Genomic DNA, 17505 nt, shown 5'->3' with positions numbered 1-17505 from the left:
AAAGTGGGACCTGAGCACAAGAGCCCTCTCACCTCCTTTCATTTCCAGCAACTGGTATTCAGAAGCGTTACTGCTTCTGACCATGGAGAGAGACCATAGCCATCTTGACTAGTAGTTAATTCCAAACCTAATAAACACCCATTGTCCATTCCCTGACAAAAATCCCCATGGGGATAAACTGACTTAAATCTATATCCCTTTCAAATTCCTACTTACTGGAATCCTGGTGAGCCCAAGAGATAACTCACATGTCAAACAAGGATCTCCTTATTCAATTGACTTCGTCAGCTGCTGGGGGAAGCTTGGCAGAGTTATAAATTTGGGACAACCTACTGAGAGCAGTAGGAAAAGACCCTGATGTTGGGAAAGATGGAGGGCACAAGGAGAAAGGGGATGACAGAGGATGAGATGGTTGGACAGTGTTCTCGAAGCGACTAGCATGTGTTTGGCTAAACTGCAGGAGGCAGTGGAGGATAGGGGTGCCTGGCATGCTCTGGTCCATGGGGTCACAAAGCGTCAGACACGACTGAACAACTGAACAACAACAACAAAGTGAGAACACCCACTCCATGAACAAGAAGCCCCCCCCCCCAGCTAATGTACTGTCTCAGCCCCACTGACAAAGTGTCAAGGTAACAGGGGTGCCAACTTGAATAAAATGTTGGGATGGGGCAGGTAAGCCCTGCCCTGCATAATCGATCACAAGACACAGTGCGCACACACTATTTGAATGGTAATGCCCATCAATTTGAGGGAGTGGCCCCCTCAAATATTTTACTGAGGGGCCCAAAGGGACCTCAGCTCCTGAGAGTTGGCTCCTATGAAATGCAATGAGCAAGTTGTGCAGCCAAGCAAGTTTGATAGCATGCTAAGTAGCCCAGGGCAAACTACTCTGCCCCTTCCCTAAGTGATCTAACAAATACAAGATTCTCCAGTAGCATAACTCAATCAACTTGTCTGAGCATTTTGCACCAATCCTGGCCCAACTGCACTGGCTGCCAATTAGTTTCTGGGACCGATTCAAAGTGCTTGTTTTGAGCTATAAAGCCTTAAATGGCTCAGAACCATAAAACCTCAGGAACCGCCTCTCTCCCTATGAACTGATCTGGACCCTGCAATCATAATCTGAGGCCTTTCTTTGTGCGCCTATTCCACAAGAGGTCCGGAGGGTGGCAACGCGAGAACAGGCCTTTTATGCAGTGGCTCCCTGTTTGTGGAATTCTCTTCCCAGGAAGGCTCACAAGGTGCCTTCAATACATATCTTTAGGTGCCATGAGAAAATGTTTTTCTATAACCAGGTTCTTTGCCCAATCGCATGTCCTTTTACATGTGTTTGTAGGAGGGGGGTTATTGGTTTTTTTGTTTTATTACGTATTTTGTGTTCGCACTTTGTATTTTTATGTGGCGAACCGCCTGGGGATCTTATCCCAGCAGAGCCATGGGGGGGGGGGGTAAGACTGTACATGGGATGGAGGCAGAGGGGAAAGGCCTATTGCATTGCAGAGATCCTTACATGGGTTTCCACTGGTTGGGCTCATTAGTTGTATCCTGCCCATAATAAGCACACAGGAAGCTGCCTTATACTAAGTGAGACCACTGGTCCATGTAGCTCAGCTGATGTCTACACTGGCAACGGCTCTCCGGGGTTTTCAAGCAGGGATCTCTCCAAGTCCTAACTGGAGATCATAGAATCATAGAATCATAGAGTTGGAAGAGACCACAAGGGCCATCCAGTCCAACCCCCTGCCAAGCAGGAAACACCATCAAAGCATTCCTGACAGATGGCTGTCAAGCCTCCGCTTAAAGACCTCCAAAGAAGGAGATGCTGGGGATTGAACCTACCATATGTTTATGATGATAAGGGCAAATGAACCATTTTAAAAAAAAGATTAACAGGGATTTTGGCATTTATTTTTATATGAAATCAAAACAGTAACTAAACAAGAGTTTTGTGCAAAGTTCTGTTGTGTCCCAAAGCACTGGTGTAATTGACTAGCCTACAGGTGTGTTAGCAACAGTGGAAGATACCATGGGGATTGGAATCCAGGAAGGCAGGAAAAAAAGTCTTTCACTGGCCTTCTGGGCGTGTCTCAAACTTTGTCACTTTCTTTTAGCTCAGCATCTCTTAAAAAGCTTCTCCCCTTTTGGAGTGGACAGAGTAAGGATACAGATGGAGCTGGCAACTGGAGCAGGAGTGCTCCTTGTTCTCTTTCTGCTCACGACCTTGTCCTTCAAACTTCACAAAGCTAGAGGCCAGCTACCTCCAGGACCCACCCCCTGGCTCTTTCTGGGGAACCTCCTGCAGAAAGATGCCCTGCCTCTACACAAAACCTTCCCCAAGGTAAGTGCCCTCTCTCTTGCATGGCTTCCACTGGACTCCTTTCCTTAAAATGGCAGAGAATAAGAAATGGCTCAAGAAGCAAAGGCAGAAATAAAGGCAGGAGGTGAATGCATATGTGAGATTTCCAGTAATACTAATCCTTTTGTGCCACCGCCTAATCCAAATGCTCCTTAGTTCTATTCTTATAACTACCTCATAATTTGGGAAGCATTTTCAAGATCCATTAAGATTGGATGGGTGAGATTTATTTCACTTTAACTCATCCAGCTGGCATGATTTAAGCTCTCTCCCCTGCCACCTTCCTTTGATTTCATTTGGAGCATTCTTCCAGCTTGTATTTAACTCCCCCCCCCTCTTTATTCTGCTCTTTGCTTCTACTCTCAAGGTAAATTAATCAATATGTACTTCACTTTTTAGCTCTCCTCGTTGTGTTCCAATTGCCTTGTGATCTTTCCACTCAAAGCAACCTTGGCATGAAAGCAGAGGCGTAGGAAGGTCAGGTGGTACCCGGTGCGGAAAATTTCTTGTCACCCCCCATTGATTTCCCCCCCCCTGCAAAATGGTTTTTCATTATTTCATATTTTCTTACAAAGGAATAATAACAAGTAATAATAATAATAAACTTTTATTTATATCCCACCCTCCCCGGCTGAAGTCGGGCTCAGGATGGCTAACATCAGATACATAACATTGGTATAAAATCAAACAGTAATTAAATTACCTCCTAAAAACATCTCAAAATCAAATTAAAGTCTATTTAGATGGCTTTCCACAGGGTTAGGGTTGGGAACAGCAAGTGCTCCACTGAGCTGAAATTTCAGCCTTCACGGCCTAGGAAAACAGCCAAGTAAACAGCTATTTTGGTGGAGGAGGGTCAAGATATTAACCGATATGCATGCCATTTCATATATAGCTATATAATCCCTAGTATAGTAAGATAAGACCTTTGGAGCAGGCATTTTTTTTAAAAAAAGTTTTTTATGAACCGCCCTTGTAGGGCAGTAGCTGTTCCTTGATAATTTGTCACCCCCTCCATTATGGAACCTGGGTTGGACCGCCCCCTATGCCCCCTTGCTACGCCCCTGCATGAAAGATTCATGATCTGTTGAGTCCAGATGTGTGTGTTTTCCCCTTTAAAGCAGCAGAGTGGGGCAGGGAGGGTACATTGTTTTGCAAAGAGAGGGCCACATGCTCAATCCCTGGAGAGCACCTGGAGAGCTGCTGCCAGTCAGTATAGGCATTACTGGAGTAAATGGCCCAATGGTCTGACTCCTCATGAGGCAAACTGCTGCATTCTTACACTCAGATCCATCCATGCTGTTTCTTTGGAACGCTTCAAAGTTTTTCTGCATCTTGAAGAAATGACTGAATTGGACTCAGCACACTAAATGCGAAGTGAAGTATTAATGCACTTTGGGCAATAGCTGTGAATCAGAGGTGAAGTTCGAATGCAATCTCAGTCTTACACTACGCTGTTTTCTTTATTTGAGGTGAACTTATCATGTTCTCCCCAGTGCTAGAACTGAGATAAGTATAGCTGCAGGGCCCATTCAAGGTACTTATGTAGGTCAGGTGAGGATCCCCCCCCCCAATGCACACTTTCTTTGAACTCTTTTTTTTCAAATAAGGATGGTCAATGCAACTGATCTGCAGTAAGCAATGGTATGGTGTGGGCAGCAAATTGGAGCAGATTTCCAAAATGATATCTTACAGCCTAATGATTCGTGCTTTTCTTGGATTCTATCCTCAGCTTTTTGAGAAGTATGGCTCAATCTTCACCCTCTGGCTGGGGCCAAAGCCGCTGGTTGTGCTTTGTGGATATGATGCGGTCAAAGGTGCATTGGTGGATCACGCTGAAGCGTTTGGCGGGCGGCCACCCATACCTCTCATTGAAAAAGTGTCTGGTGGCTACGGTGGGTGCTCTTAACTATCTTATCTTCCCTTTAATTTGAGATGCAGTTGCCAAGAGTCATGGCAATCTTTCCCAGGAATTGATGGCTTTCAATCTTCTTACAAATCTCGGGAACGATGAGCCATCTAAATCCCTTGGGAGAAGATCCTTGCCTCTGGACAAAACATGCTGCAGACTTCAGTGTCGTCTGATAAAACATAAATACAACAGAGCCAATTGTATTTTTCAGGGCTCATCAACTCAAACAATGCAAAATGGAGGGAACTGCGCCGCTTCACTCTCTCCACACTGAGGAACTTTGGCATGGGGAGGAAACCGATGGCTGAGCGGATGCAAGAGGAGGCAAACTGCCTGGTGGAAGCGATGGCAGCCAAACAAGGTTCTCTAGGCACCTTCCTGGTCTAGCACAGAGATGGGGAACCTGCAGCATTCCACATATTGTTGGACCCCAGCTCCCTTCAGCCACAGTCAGCATAACCAATGGCCAGGGTTAATGGAAGTAGGGTTCCAAAATATTTGGTACATGCTAGGTTCCCATTCCTGGTACAGTGGTGCCTCGGGTTACATATGCTTCAGGTTACATACGCTTCAGGTTACATACTCCGCTAACTCAGAAATAACGCTTCAGGTTAATAACTTTGCTTCAGGATAAGAACAGAAATCGTGCTCCGGCAGCGCAGCAGCAGTGGGAGGTCCCATTAGCTAAAGTGGTGCTTCAGGTTAAGAACAGTTTCGGGTTAAGAACGGACCTCCGGAACGAATTAAGTACATAACCAGAGGTACCACTGTATAGGGAACACAGAGCAACCCTTCCTTTAGGGCGGGAACAGTGTTAAAGAGGAAGTAAAGAAGAGTATGCTGGGGCATATACTGTAGACATGTGACCAGGATCAGGGGAATGCTGTGGACGTAGTGTATCTTGATTTCAGTAAAGCTTTTGACAAAGCCCCCCATGATAGTATTGCAGAGAGGTTGGTAATATGTGGGCTGGATGAGATAACTGTTGTGTGCATTTGTAGCTGGTTGACTGAACGAATCCAAAGAGTGCTCACTAATGGTTTCTCATCATCCTGGAAAAAAAGTAGTAGGAGGAGGAGTTTCCGAGTCAACTTCAATGGTAGCCCCACATAGAGTGCATTGCAGTAGTCTAAGTAGAAGATAACCAACACATGTATCACTCTGGTGAGACAGTGTGCAAGCAGGTAGGGTCTCAGCCAGCGTACCAGATGGAGCTGGTAGACAGCCGCCCTGAACACAGAATTAACCTGTGACTCCATGGACAGCTGTGAGTCCAACATGACTCCCAGTCTGTGCACCTGGTCCTTTAGGGGCACTGTTATGCCATTCAGGACCAGGGAATCCCCCACACCTGCCTGCCTTCTGTCCCCCAGAAACAATACTTCTGTCTTGTCAGGATTCGGCCTCAATCTGTTAGCTGCCATCCATCCTCCAACCACCTACAGACACTCACACAGGACATTCACCACCTTCACTGATTCCAATTGAAATGAGAGGTAGAGCTGGGTATCATCCACATACTGGTGAACACCCAGCCCAGCCCCCCTGATGATCTCTCCCACTGACTTCATATAGATGTTGAAAAGCATGGGGGAGAGAATAGAACTCTGAGGCACCCCATAAGTGAGAGCCCAAGGGTCTGAACACTCATCCCCCCAAGACCACTTTCTGGACACGGCCCAGGAGTGGGGTGCCCCAGGGTTCTGTCCTGGGCTCGTTGTTGTTCAGCATCTTTATAAATGACTTGGATGAAGGCATTGAGGGAATGCTAATCAAATTTGCAGATGATATCAAACTGTGAGGGGTAGCTAATGCTGCAGAAGACAGAATTGGGATTCAAAATGGCCTTAACAGATTGGAGACCTGGGCCCAAACTAATACAATGAAATTCAATGCAAGATTCTACACTTTGGCATGAAGAACCAGTTTCCCTGCTCATAACACATACTTAACATTGGCAGTATCTCTAATGTGTTGGGAGTACATTTCTCATAGGTTAATGACTGGCTGGATTGTGGTAGTGAATTCTGGCATTCATTTCACCTTTTGTCCTTGCCAATATCTTAGGTGTGTATGTCTGTGGAGGCATTAAGGCAGCAATCCTATGGACATTTACCTGGGAGTAAGTCCCATTGAACACAGTGACTAACACATCCCTCTCTTGGTACCTTTCTTTGGGGAGCAAAATTGCTTGCTCCCGTGCTTTCCATAATGCTTATTTTAATCAGCCTCTTTATATTACAATTTTTCCAGAAATGTGTCTTGCTAGAGCTGCTGTATTTTCCATATAAATTCTGTGTGGAAAAAATGATTTCATGTTGAATTCAGATGAAATTCACTTTTTTTATAAAAGTTCATTACTTTGGCACATCACAATCACTTATTTGAATGTGCCAACCTTAAGCTTTAATTTCAGAACACACAGAGATAAAAGATCCAAATTCCAAACTATCGGTCACCGAGAAAGTTCACAAAGCCTTGAAGGACGAAGGGCAGAGGATACAAATACCAATCACCTTTTTAACCCTCTTGTTGCGGTTGTAGGGCAGGCCTTTGATGCAATGCCAGATATCACAGCTGCTGTTTCCAATGTGCTCTGCTCTGTTATCTTTGGGAATCGATTCAGCTATGAAGACCCCAAATTAAAGGAGCTCTCGGATTTAATCAAGGACTTTGTGGGCCTCTTTTTGCGTGTCACCGGAGTGGTATGTCACCCTCATGCACTAGGAAAACTGGGGACTTCTCCCAGTCATTGAAAGTGTTCATTTATGCAGAATGCTCCTTTCATGAGCAAACATTCTCCTACATTCTGAAGGAGAACAACCTGGACACAGGTTTTCCATGTTAGTGAGAACCAAGTCACTGCTCTACACAAGGGTTGCCACCTATCCTGCATAATACAGGATAGTCCTTTCAGCGGTGTAGCTAGTTGCTTGGGTGCCCGGTGCAGCGTGTGAGTCCTGCAGCCGGAGGTGGGGCAAGCTGCCCATGGGGGCGGGGTGAGCTAAGGCAGGGCGCGCTGCATGGAGCCTCTCTGCAGCCTCCCCCTCAAGAGAGATGCGTGGCTCAGGTACCGGTATGCTGCAGGCCCTGCTGTGGAGCACCCAGTGGCCCCCACCTCACCTAGCTACCAGTGGCATAGGAAGAGGGCTGTGGTGGATGTGGGAGATATTTTTTCTTTTTAAAAAAGTGTTGTGAGCCCAATGTTTATTTATTTATCTTAAAAACACATATTTTTGCCATTTTGTCACACACACCCCTTAGTGATGACACCCGGGGTGGTCCACACCCACCACATACCCCTTCCTATGCCACTGAGTCCTGTATTTCATTGTAAAATGCTGTGTTCTATATTGATTCAATACAGAATGCAGCTTGTCCTGTATTTCAGGTCATCTCTCTCCCTCTCCCCCCTCCCCCCCCGCCAAGTTAAGGATCCTCTCCAAATGCATGTGTGTGAAAAGGTGTGTGAAAGGTTATGTATTTAAGTTCTGGGTAGCAAAGCACAGAAAGATTTACAAATTTATGTGTATGTGTGTGTGCATGCATGTGTGTGTATCAAATTCCAGAGGGGTCATTCTGTTAGACTGTAGTAGATTGTAATTGATTATTTTGAAGTCATTTCAGCACCAGATTTTAAAAATAAAAATCACCCCACCCACTCGCCCTGCCCTGTATTTTGCCAGAAAAACTAACTGTGGGAACCCTTCTCTAATACATGGGTGCATATATTACCGTGTGAATTGGGCCAAAGTTGGGAAAATAAGCCACTGAAGATGGGGGCAGGAGGGGGGAGAGGGGAGGGAGGGAATAACTGTCTCTAATGCACCGCATTGCCTTGTCCCAGGTGTACAATGCTATCCCAAGGATCATGGACTTCTTACCTGGACCCCACAAGACTTTCTTCTCTGACTCTTCCAAGCTCTGCCAGTTTATCCGGGATATAGTGGAATCTCACAAATTGAACCTGGATCCACAAAATCCTGATGATTTTATTGACTGCTTCCTGCTCAGGTTGAATAAGGTAGATGAGAAGTTTGTTGGCGGAAGAAAACTAAGGGAAGTGGCTTGTTGTGTGTAACTACAAAACTTGTATCTTTTCAGCCTGGTGATCCCCCCCCCCAAAAAAAATAAGCTTAGGGCAGACTATTTTCTCCAGAAAACTTTATACGTATGTGCCATATATGTCATACCTGCTACAATTCTTTGCCTGTAAATTCAGTAGTGAGTCCCTGTGATCCGAAGTCACTCACCTGGGTGTGCCTCAACATGTCCACCTTACTTGGCCATAGCCAGCAGCACACAGATCAGTCGGAGATGCTTATCTGTTAATGGGGGAACATGAAAATTTTGAGGGCCCCTTGAAGTGGAAGGCAGTGAGAGGAACACACCAAGCGCATCAGGCTAGAGCTCCACAGGGACATAGAAAGCAGGGTCAAGAAGAGGAGAGGAGGAGGTGAGTAAGACAGATGGCCTTCCTTTGCACAGAGGAAAATGCCAAGCCACAAAGGTTATCTGTGGCAGGGTCCCACAGAGGGGTAGGTGGTGGAGGCAAGTATGACACATCGGATATTAGGAGTTGGCTTGTACAAAGGCCATAGGAGATGGAACTGCATCTGCTTCACCTTCACCTCAGTCCCTTTTCTTTTCCATTCAGCCATGAACCTAAGCTGCTATCTCTATCCAGATGGGTGGGACAATCTCAGTAAATTCCATGGGACATCCACATTAACGTGTAGAGTATTGCATAGGATTGCCACTTTTGGTGGCCCCTTCCTATAGCTTGATCTAGAATGGAGCTAAAGCCGAGAAATCCATCTTGCCAGCTTACTGATGCACAGCTGTCTGGTGTTCCACAAATTCTGGTCCTTTATTTTAAGCAGGTATTTCCCTTCCACCTCTTCCCTTTCTTTCTGCATTAATTTACAGGAACAAAGCTCTGCTCAGAATATCTGTACTGAAGACCTAGTGATGACTACGCTTATCCTCTTCGTTGCTGGTATAGAGACCTCAACCACTAGCATCTTGTATGGCCTCCTGTTGTTGGCAAGGTTCCCGCACATTCAAGGTACACAGCTTTAGCACCCCAACAGACACTTCCAGATATTTCAGACCTTAGCTCTCTCATTACCCCCACCCGCAGTCTGTGTTGTCTCTCCCACAAAACTACGGGCTGTTTCTCTCTTCACAAGCTCCACCCTTAGAGAAAGGAGGAGAAAGAAAATGAAGAAAGCCATGCCCACCACCCTCTAGTAGGAGTCCCTGCTTCCCGAGCTGTTGCTAAACTCCTCTCCTTAACAGCTGGGACACCCTGGGCAACTTATTTCCGGAGTTTACTTAACAATGAGATGTGCCTGAGCCTAAACCTGCCTGTCCATTTCTTGGCCCACATTCTCTTAGAATCAAGAACGGCCAAGTTGAAAGAAACCCCAAGACATTTCTCTGACCACCACAACCCCACAATCACCTCAATATTTGAAATTAACAATTTAACCATGTTTGAAAATACATTTCACATTTTAAATGTGCACTAGATGTATAACCTTCTGAGGCAGGGCCTGCCTAGCACATTTTGCTGCATGAGGCAAAACAGAAAATGGTGCCCCACGGCCACCCCTGCCTCTGCCATGGCAACCTCCTGAGGCAATGGGAGGCAGCCTGGAGAATCCCACACCTGCTGAAGATAGTAGGGTAGGGGGGGAGACCAGAGAGCAGCAGGTGGCAAGGAAGAATGGTGGGGGAAGGTGCTGGCTGAGGAGGCAGTGCTTGACAGGCAGAGGAGATGGTTCCTCAGGGGCCCAAATCTGCTGCTTCTTCCACTGTCCCTGGGCTGCTGCCTGAGGTGAATGCTTCACTAAGCCTCTTGGGTGGGCCGGCCCTGTTCTGAGGCAAACAGGCCAATAAAGCAGCTATTCTCTCTACATAGTAATCTTTCACCCATTCTAGAATGATTTCATACATTATATCTTCTTTCTTACATAGAAATGTAAGGCAACACTCTGCAATTCAGGTGGCTGCCAACAGGTGACCAAGCCAACTCTAGCACTATGATCAGTAGGCAGGAGAGTGAGGAAGCAGCACTGGTAGCAGGGGGCCCAGGGAAGCTGTTTAATAGAAAGGGATAAGGCATTTCACAGAGTGGTTTAGCAAGCTGCTCTGCAAAGCATTCACCCTCCATTAAGCATGGCTGCAATGAGCTTTAACACATGTGGAGAGGGGCTTTCATAGAGCAGTTTACCACACCACTCTGGGAAGCACCCTCTGAGTAGGTGAGGTGTAAAGGAAGAGGCCTGGTCAGCTGTGGGGAGAAGGTAGTTGGCAAATGGGTAGGCAGAGCTGGCGGGTGGAGCGAGCAGGGACAGACCTCCTACTTATTCTTTTAATGATAGCTCAGACTTGATGGATTGATTATGGGGAACTGCTAGAGTAGTGGGCCTTGGACTTTTAGGAATAAGAAACTAGGTGCAGAATAAAACTTAACAGATGCAGAATTTCATGTTCATGCTCCTGGTTTTAGCAGGAGCAGGTTCCTTTTATTGCTTCTAGAATTCCACTGGTCCCTTCAGTCAAACATAAGTCCTTGGCAGTGCTATTTTTTTTTTAGAAAAAGAGGTACTGGAACTCACCATGAATGCCTCCCTTGTTCTCTTAGTGCCCACCTGAGAGGTGCCAGAACTGAGTTCTGATTGAAAAAAAGCCCTCGTCCTGGAACAGACAACCCTGTGATTAACCCTAAGCATTTTAGATTACTGGCTTGCATCAAGCAGTGGATCTGTCATGCAGCAAGTCACTGTGGATCATTAGGCCATCACTTCAAATTGATCGCTCAAGTAGGGTTGAAATTGGAAAGTGAAAATCAGCTGTAAATCCTTGGTTCTACACACTGTATGATGCAGGCAGTCTGAGCCTGTAATGTCAATATGGGGAAAATGGGTTCCAGAATAACATGCAATAATATTGTTCATTGCAATAAAATATCATTCTTTGCAGCCAAAGTCCACCAGGAGATTGATGAGGTTGTTGGAGTCAACCGTGCTCCTGGCATGGAGGACAGGGTGAAGATGAACTACACCAATGCAGTTATCCATGAGATTCAGCGTTACCAGCGAGGGAGTGGTGAGGCCTTTCCACGTTTGACAACTCAGGATGTGGATTTCAAGGGCTACACCATCCCTCAGGTGTGGCAAGTCAGAAAATAAACAGGGTATTTTGGTGAAGGGCAAATGTATTGTGCAAAGGATGGTCAGATATGTCAATTTCAGTTTTTTGTTTCTCATTTCTCCAGTCATAAATTCTAGTTCTCCACTTTTCCATATCACTTTGCATGTTTTAAAAAGTATTTGTGAAATTTCAACAGCATTCCAGTGTGAGTTTCTCCTAATATATACATTTTAGCTTATTACAACGCAGCTTGTATGTTCTTGTGTTTTTGTACATGGCCAGAGAATTGCACTGCAAAACTGGGAGAAGTGCAGATTTTGAATTGTTGGTAAAACACTACACACACTTTCCCCCACACATACAAGTGATCGTAAATTGCATAAAAACATGGGGTTGGGGCTTAACATGGTGCCAAGTGGGGTATGCATATGGGGAATGAAGTCTGCTTGTGCAGCAGAAGTTTTCCACCTATCCTCTCCACCTATCCGTTGTTTAAACCTTGCATTTCCCCCAACCCTCCAGAAAAGATTTAGGGAGTGAGATGCATGTGGTGGGAGGAGAGTGGCAAGAGTCTTGTTGTGCCAGCAGACCTTATTCCATGCACACAACTACTTTGTTGAATCTATCAAATTCACACTTTTCAAAACAACATGAGAATGAAAAATTTGAATCAGTTTGAATTTTATGATATAGTCTCTCCAACCAAACTATATTTACAGAAATGCACCAGTAAAGGGAAAGTTTGCATAAAAATGGGTAGATCCATGAAAAAACATTCAAAAATGCATTACTGGGAGGGGCAGGTTGCTTGTGAAAATTGTGCACATTTGTCAATGCTGCATACAAATGTGTTTATTGGGAGATATTTGCACTAAAATGCTGAGGAGCTTTTATGAGAATTTAAGAAAAAATGCTGCAGAAATGGGGGTGTGTGTGTGAGAAATTGAGATAATTGAAACTGACAGATCCACCCACCCTTAGCTCCTACCATCTTTCTGCTACTATCCTTCTATGAACCACCTCTTCCTCTGATAAGATTTATTCCATTCAGCTCTTTGTCAAAGACAAGACTTCTTTATTTGCTCTCTGTTAGATTGAGCCGACAGTCTTGATCATGTGTCTTCTTATCTCCCTATAGGGCACCTTAGTTGTTCCACTGCTCATGTCTGTGCATTTTGACCCAGCCTACTGGGAGACTCCTGAAAAGTTTGACCCGGGTCACTTCTTGGATGCAGAGGGTGGATTCAGGAAGAATGATGCCTTTATGCCTTTCTCTGCAGGTAAGAGCTGTTTGCGGGGCTCACAACCGCATTTAGGTTCCTAAGATCCTACAAAAGCCTGGAGCAGGACTGAGGTACCTTGGGAAGCTAAATGTGCCCCCCGGCCTCTTTATTTGGCCATCAGGATTTTCCTCAAGCAAATATCCCCCCTTCCCAGACCACAGCCACCACTAGCCCTGCTCTATGCCCACCCTGTGTGCTTTGGCTGACTGGAATATGTCCTTGAACTGTGACAGTGCTTCTTCCTTGGCTGGCTGGCAAGGGGCATGTGCAGAAATAATTCTCTGACTTTTGCAATGCTGGATAGAGCCTTCTGTGCTAAAGGATGCTCCATTGCTCTACCCACTATTGTCTCTGGTCCTACCCGCCCAGATCATGTGAAAAGGTCTCCCGCTCCTGGCATAGAGAGTGTTTCATGGCAGTGCTGGATTAAACCCCGTGGAGGCCCCTAGGTAGTCGAAATCTTGGGGCCTCCCTAGTGAGCACACTCCTGTGAGATAACATTGAACTAAGAAGGCTCGACTGGAATTTTCTTTCAAGATCAATATTATTTTGGTCCATTGTTGCAGGGCCCCTAAAAGGCATGGGGCCCATAGTCTGGTGCCTACTCTGCCAATTTGGTAATCCGGCATTGCTTCTTGGAGTCTGGTCTTCTGCTATCATGGCTGCTGCTGAAATTCCTGCTTCATCCACATGTGTTGGACTTGCTCCTTGCCATTGCTACTGACTGTCTTGTTTTCGAAATTAACACCTCAAGCACATGCAAATCCACCTGTAAAAGTAGGTAAAAGGTAAAGGACCCCTGGACGGTTAAGTCCAGTCAAAGGCGACCATAGTCGTACCTCGGGTTACATATGCTTCGGGTTACGTACTTTCCGGGTTACGTTCTCCCGTAACCTGGAAGTGTAACCCACCCCATGCGCGATCCGCACATGCACAGAAGCCTTCTGCACACTTCACACATGCGCAAAACACGTTGTTCGGGTTATGTACATTTTGGGTTATGTACAGAGGCCAGGAACCAATTAAGTACATAACCCGAGGTACGACTTTATGGGGTTGTGGTGCTCATCTCGATTTCAGGCCAAGGGAGCTGGCGTTTGTCCACAGACAGCTTTCCAGGTCATGTGGCCAGAATGACTAAACTGCTTCTGGTGCAACAGAACACCATGACGGAAACCAGAGCGCATGGAAATGCCGTTTACCTTCCTGCCATAGCGGTACTTATTTATCTACTTGCACTAGTGTGCCTTCAAACTGCTAGGTTGGCAGGAGCTAGGACAAAGCAACAGGAGCTCAGCCCGTTGCGGGGGTTCAAACCACCCACCTTCTGATCGGGAAGCCCAAGAGACTCAGTGGTTTAGACCACAGCGCCAGCCGCGTCCCATCATGTAAACATAGCAGCCATGAACACTATTGTGCATTGGGAACAGGAGCTTCAGATCTGAGCCTTGAAGCAGAATGCTATTTATGTTGGTGTCAAACTGTATAAATATGGTGGGAGGGAGATATCCATGACTAAGTTTCTCAGAGTGGGGTGGGGCAAAGGTACAAGCAACCGTGGGAGTGATGGAAGGAATGTGCATTGTCCTCTTGCACTGGGAAAACAGCATAGGGAGATGGTTAACTTTGCAATCCCAGTGTGGTTCACCTGTATTCCCCAGAGTGGCTGTCTTTTACTTTTGCGGGGGAGGGAACGCAGGTGATATGGTCACATATCGCCTGATAACACATAATGAAATACCTCTGCATTCATATTGTGGGGCTATCACATTATCTCAATGTACTGGTTACATTAGGTTGCTTCTGGAAAAATGTCTCTACACACACATAATAATTTGAGGTGACTCCTAAGGAGTCAAGTGTTTTCTGTGTACCATAAATGTCTCAGGTGATGAACTAGTTCTCTTTCCCTTTCCGCCTTCTAGGGAAGAGGGCCTGCCCAGGAGAGGGTCTGGCCAGCATGGAGCTTTTCCTCTTCATTGCCACCCTGCTCCAGAACTTCACCTTTCAACTGGTTACAAACTCCAATGAGATGGACATGGATAAAATGTTTCTTGATTGCAGAGAAATGGGGGAGCACCGCCTGTTACGAGCCACCAGACGTAAAAATGTGAAATGAGAAGGAAATTCATGATTCCAGAAATACTCAGATACCCAGAACTAGGTCTCTCTGTCTCCGTGTGTCTCTCTGTTTCTCTGTCCAAAAGCTTCAGGACTGTGCCAGAGTAGAAAAGTGGAGCATTTGGAATTTGCTGAGAGTCACCAAGTGTGACACAGGGCATTATGGTTATTCTAAACTTGAGGTTCTGATGTCACATAGTTCCTGCTGAGAGTCCTTATCACTCTTCCCTTGCCTCTAGTGGACCATTCCAAAACCACAACCCTGACAATGCATTTTGAATGTACAGTAAGCTTCATACAAGAACCCATGCCTAATTTTCTTTGTTGCCTCTCTCAAATGTAACCATAGAGCAGCTTCTGGCTAGCAGTTATCTGTGAGCAAATAAATGCTTTATACTGAGTTAACACAGTGAATGGTAATCATGTTTGTCTGGTTTCAGTTGGAGGCTTAAAACTGCATACAGGTTGTTGAGATATTTCAAATGAGTCATTGACAACCGATTATCGTTTTTTAATCTTATTGGATTTAGCCTGGATGAATTGAGGTGGGATATGGGTGGCATTTGTTGTGTGCAAACAAAGAAACAAACGAACTTGAATGCATGAAGAACACCGACCCCACAACCAGAACCCAACTGAAAGCAATGAAAGCCTGTGAATGGACATGCCAAACAAATATAATGCTTATCTCTCTCCTCTGCATCTGCTCAAAAGGCAGTACCCCCCCCAAAAAAATTCCTTAATTCTGTCTATTTAAATCTCTGAAGAAGAAAATAACTCTCTCTGTTTCAGTATATCTGAAGATGTGTACATGCGCACGAAAGCTTATACCCAGAACAAACTTAGTTGGCCTCTAAGGTGCTACTGGACAATTAATTTTTATATATATATATATATATATCTCACAAACAGGTAAGTGACAAGTGGTCAAAGGGAAAATTTCTTCGGAATTAGAGGAAATTGAGACTACTGTAGGAGGACCAGATTCCTTCAGGAAGTGTGAACATAATTTAAAGTCATTTTCACAAAGACACAAATAAAATATTTAGTACAAACACATGAAAAAATGCCAGTGTGGCTGAACAATAAATAAGAAGATGTGGAAAAACTTGGACAAAATAAATAAATAAATCATTTCATTTGTATGCCGCCTTCCAAAAGTTAAAACCATGCTCAAGGCGGCTTACAACGTACAAAAAATACATAAGTACAAACATAACAAAAGTAGTCATAAACAATAAACACAACCTGAACCTTAAAAACAAACAAACAAACAACTACATGGATTTAGATACTGCTTAAGACATATTGTCACCAAATTTGGCACAATGGTCCCAGAGGTCAAGGAGCAGTTTCCTGACTATATTTGGACATTATTTTGAAACTAAATAACAAGCTAGGTCTTTCAAAAATGCACTGATTAGGACAACTATTAAGATATTTTAACAAAAATTGGTACAGTGGCTCTTCAGATCAAGCAGCAGGTTTTGGTCTACAGGTAGATATCACTGGATGCCATTTTGAATCAAAATGGTGGATGGAACCTTTCAGAACTGCACTGATTGCCAGTAAAGGGTTGCTGTTGGTTTCTCAGAATTCCCAAGTAATGCCAGCAGTCCCCACTAGTTGATTGTAAGGAAAGCCAGTTAAGAGATTTAAGAATAAACACTAGTAATAGTAACATGGTTTTTACCCACATCAAGCCTTTATAATAAAGTAGAACACAGGTTTTAAAATATATAAATACAGTGTTTAAAACCACCCAGAGAAGAAGAAAGTCCTTTAGTTGACAAACGTGTGATAAAGAGAGCTTAAGGGAGGCGGAAATTAATTCTTTTAAAAAGTAAGCCAACTCTTTGCATCGGTCTTCAGGTGCTCAGCCATGTTCCCGTGGGTACCGCAAACCAGAGACCACAGCAATCTTGCAGCTGCCTACAAAAGGCAGAGAGCTTTGGACTGAGTTCTCTGTCTTAATAGCCAGCTACTGTTTCCTGCTGAAGAGCGGTTCCACATAACTCTGAAGCTATTGGTCAAGGAAAAAGTCACCAAGGCCACTTCCAGGCAACCTGTTTATTGAACATTCACACTGATTTGTTTGCACAAAGATTGCTTGGAACCTGCACAATACCCACTGTTTGTTGAGCATTCATTTGAATTTGCTTGCAATTAGGTTATGCAACGTCTACTATTTATTGAGCATTATATGAGTTTTCATCAATTCATCATTACCCCACACTTTTAGTGCATTTTTCTGTTACTTTCACACCTTCCAATATTCCTCTGATGAAAATAGGGAGTTAATAATAATAATAATAATAATAATAATAATAATAATAATAATACCCCACCCATCTGACTAGGTTGCCCCAGCCACTCTGGGCAGCTTGGAGGGTCTGCAGTTTTCTTACTGAAAAAATTCTGAGTGGGTTCTTTTTTTTAGTGACCTTGCTGCAGAATAACACTTTAATCCACTTTTGCAGCCCAAACCTAAATGTGCTAATATATGATTGAATTCCTCCCACAGAATAGTGACCATCTGGAAGCAAACCAAATACGACGGAAATGTAGTAGTAATGCAATAAGCACAGACCTTATTACAGATTTGTGACTGGTTTCAAAACTGAACACAAAGCAGACAGTTGGAAGGAATTGATTTCACAGTGTAAGGG

General features: G+C 44.7%; 1 protein-coding gene across 1 annotated transcript; it reads left to right on the top strand.

The window, feature by feature from the left end:
- The first annotated feature begins 2170 nt into the window (after positions 1-2170).
- On the top strand, positions 2171-14919 carry LOC117041136 (cytochrome P450 2B4-like). Its single transcript, XM_033139537.1, has 9 exons — positions 2171-2341; positions 4092-4254; positions 4483-4632; positions 6816-6976; positions 8119-8295; positions 9201-9339; positions 11262-11449; positions 12571-12712; positions 14641-14919. The coding sequence occupies exons 1-9, from the start codon at positions 2171-2173 to the stop codon at positions 14832-14834; spliced, it is 1485 nt and encodes a 494-aa protein (XP_032995428.1). The 3' UTR covers positions 14835-14919.
- The last annotated feature ends 2586 nt before the right edge of the window (positions 14920-17505 follow it).

Source organism: Lacerta agilis, chromosome 2 (genome assembly GCF_009819535.1).
Source record: "Lacerta agilis isolate rLacAgi1 chromosome 2, rLacAgi1.pri, whole genome shotgun sequence".
Classification (NCBI taxonomy): domain Eukaryota; kingdom Metazoa; phylum Chordata; class Lepidosauria; order Squamata; family Lacertidae; genus Lacerta; species Lacerta agilis.
This window is presented reverse-complemented; position numbering and strand designations above follow the sequence as displayed.

Coding starts and splice junctions, on each gene's coding strand:
- LOC117041136 (XM_033139537.1), top strand. CDS start 2,171: ATGGAGCTGGCAACTGGAGCAGGAGTGCTCCTTGTTCTCTTTCTGCTC. Junction 6,977..8,118: donor TTTTGCGTGTCACCGGAGTG/GTATGTCACCCT, acceptor GCCTTGTCCCAG/GTGTACAATGCTATCCCAAG. Junction 12,713..14,640: donor CTTTATGCCTTTCTCTGCAG/GTAAGAGCTGTT, acceptor TCCGCCTTCTAG/GGAAGAGGGCCTGCCCAGGA.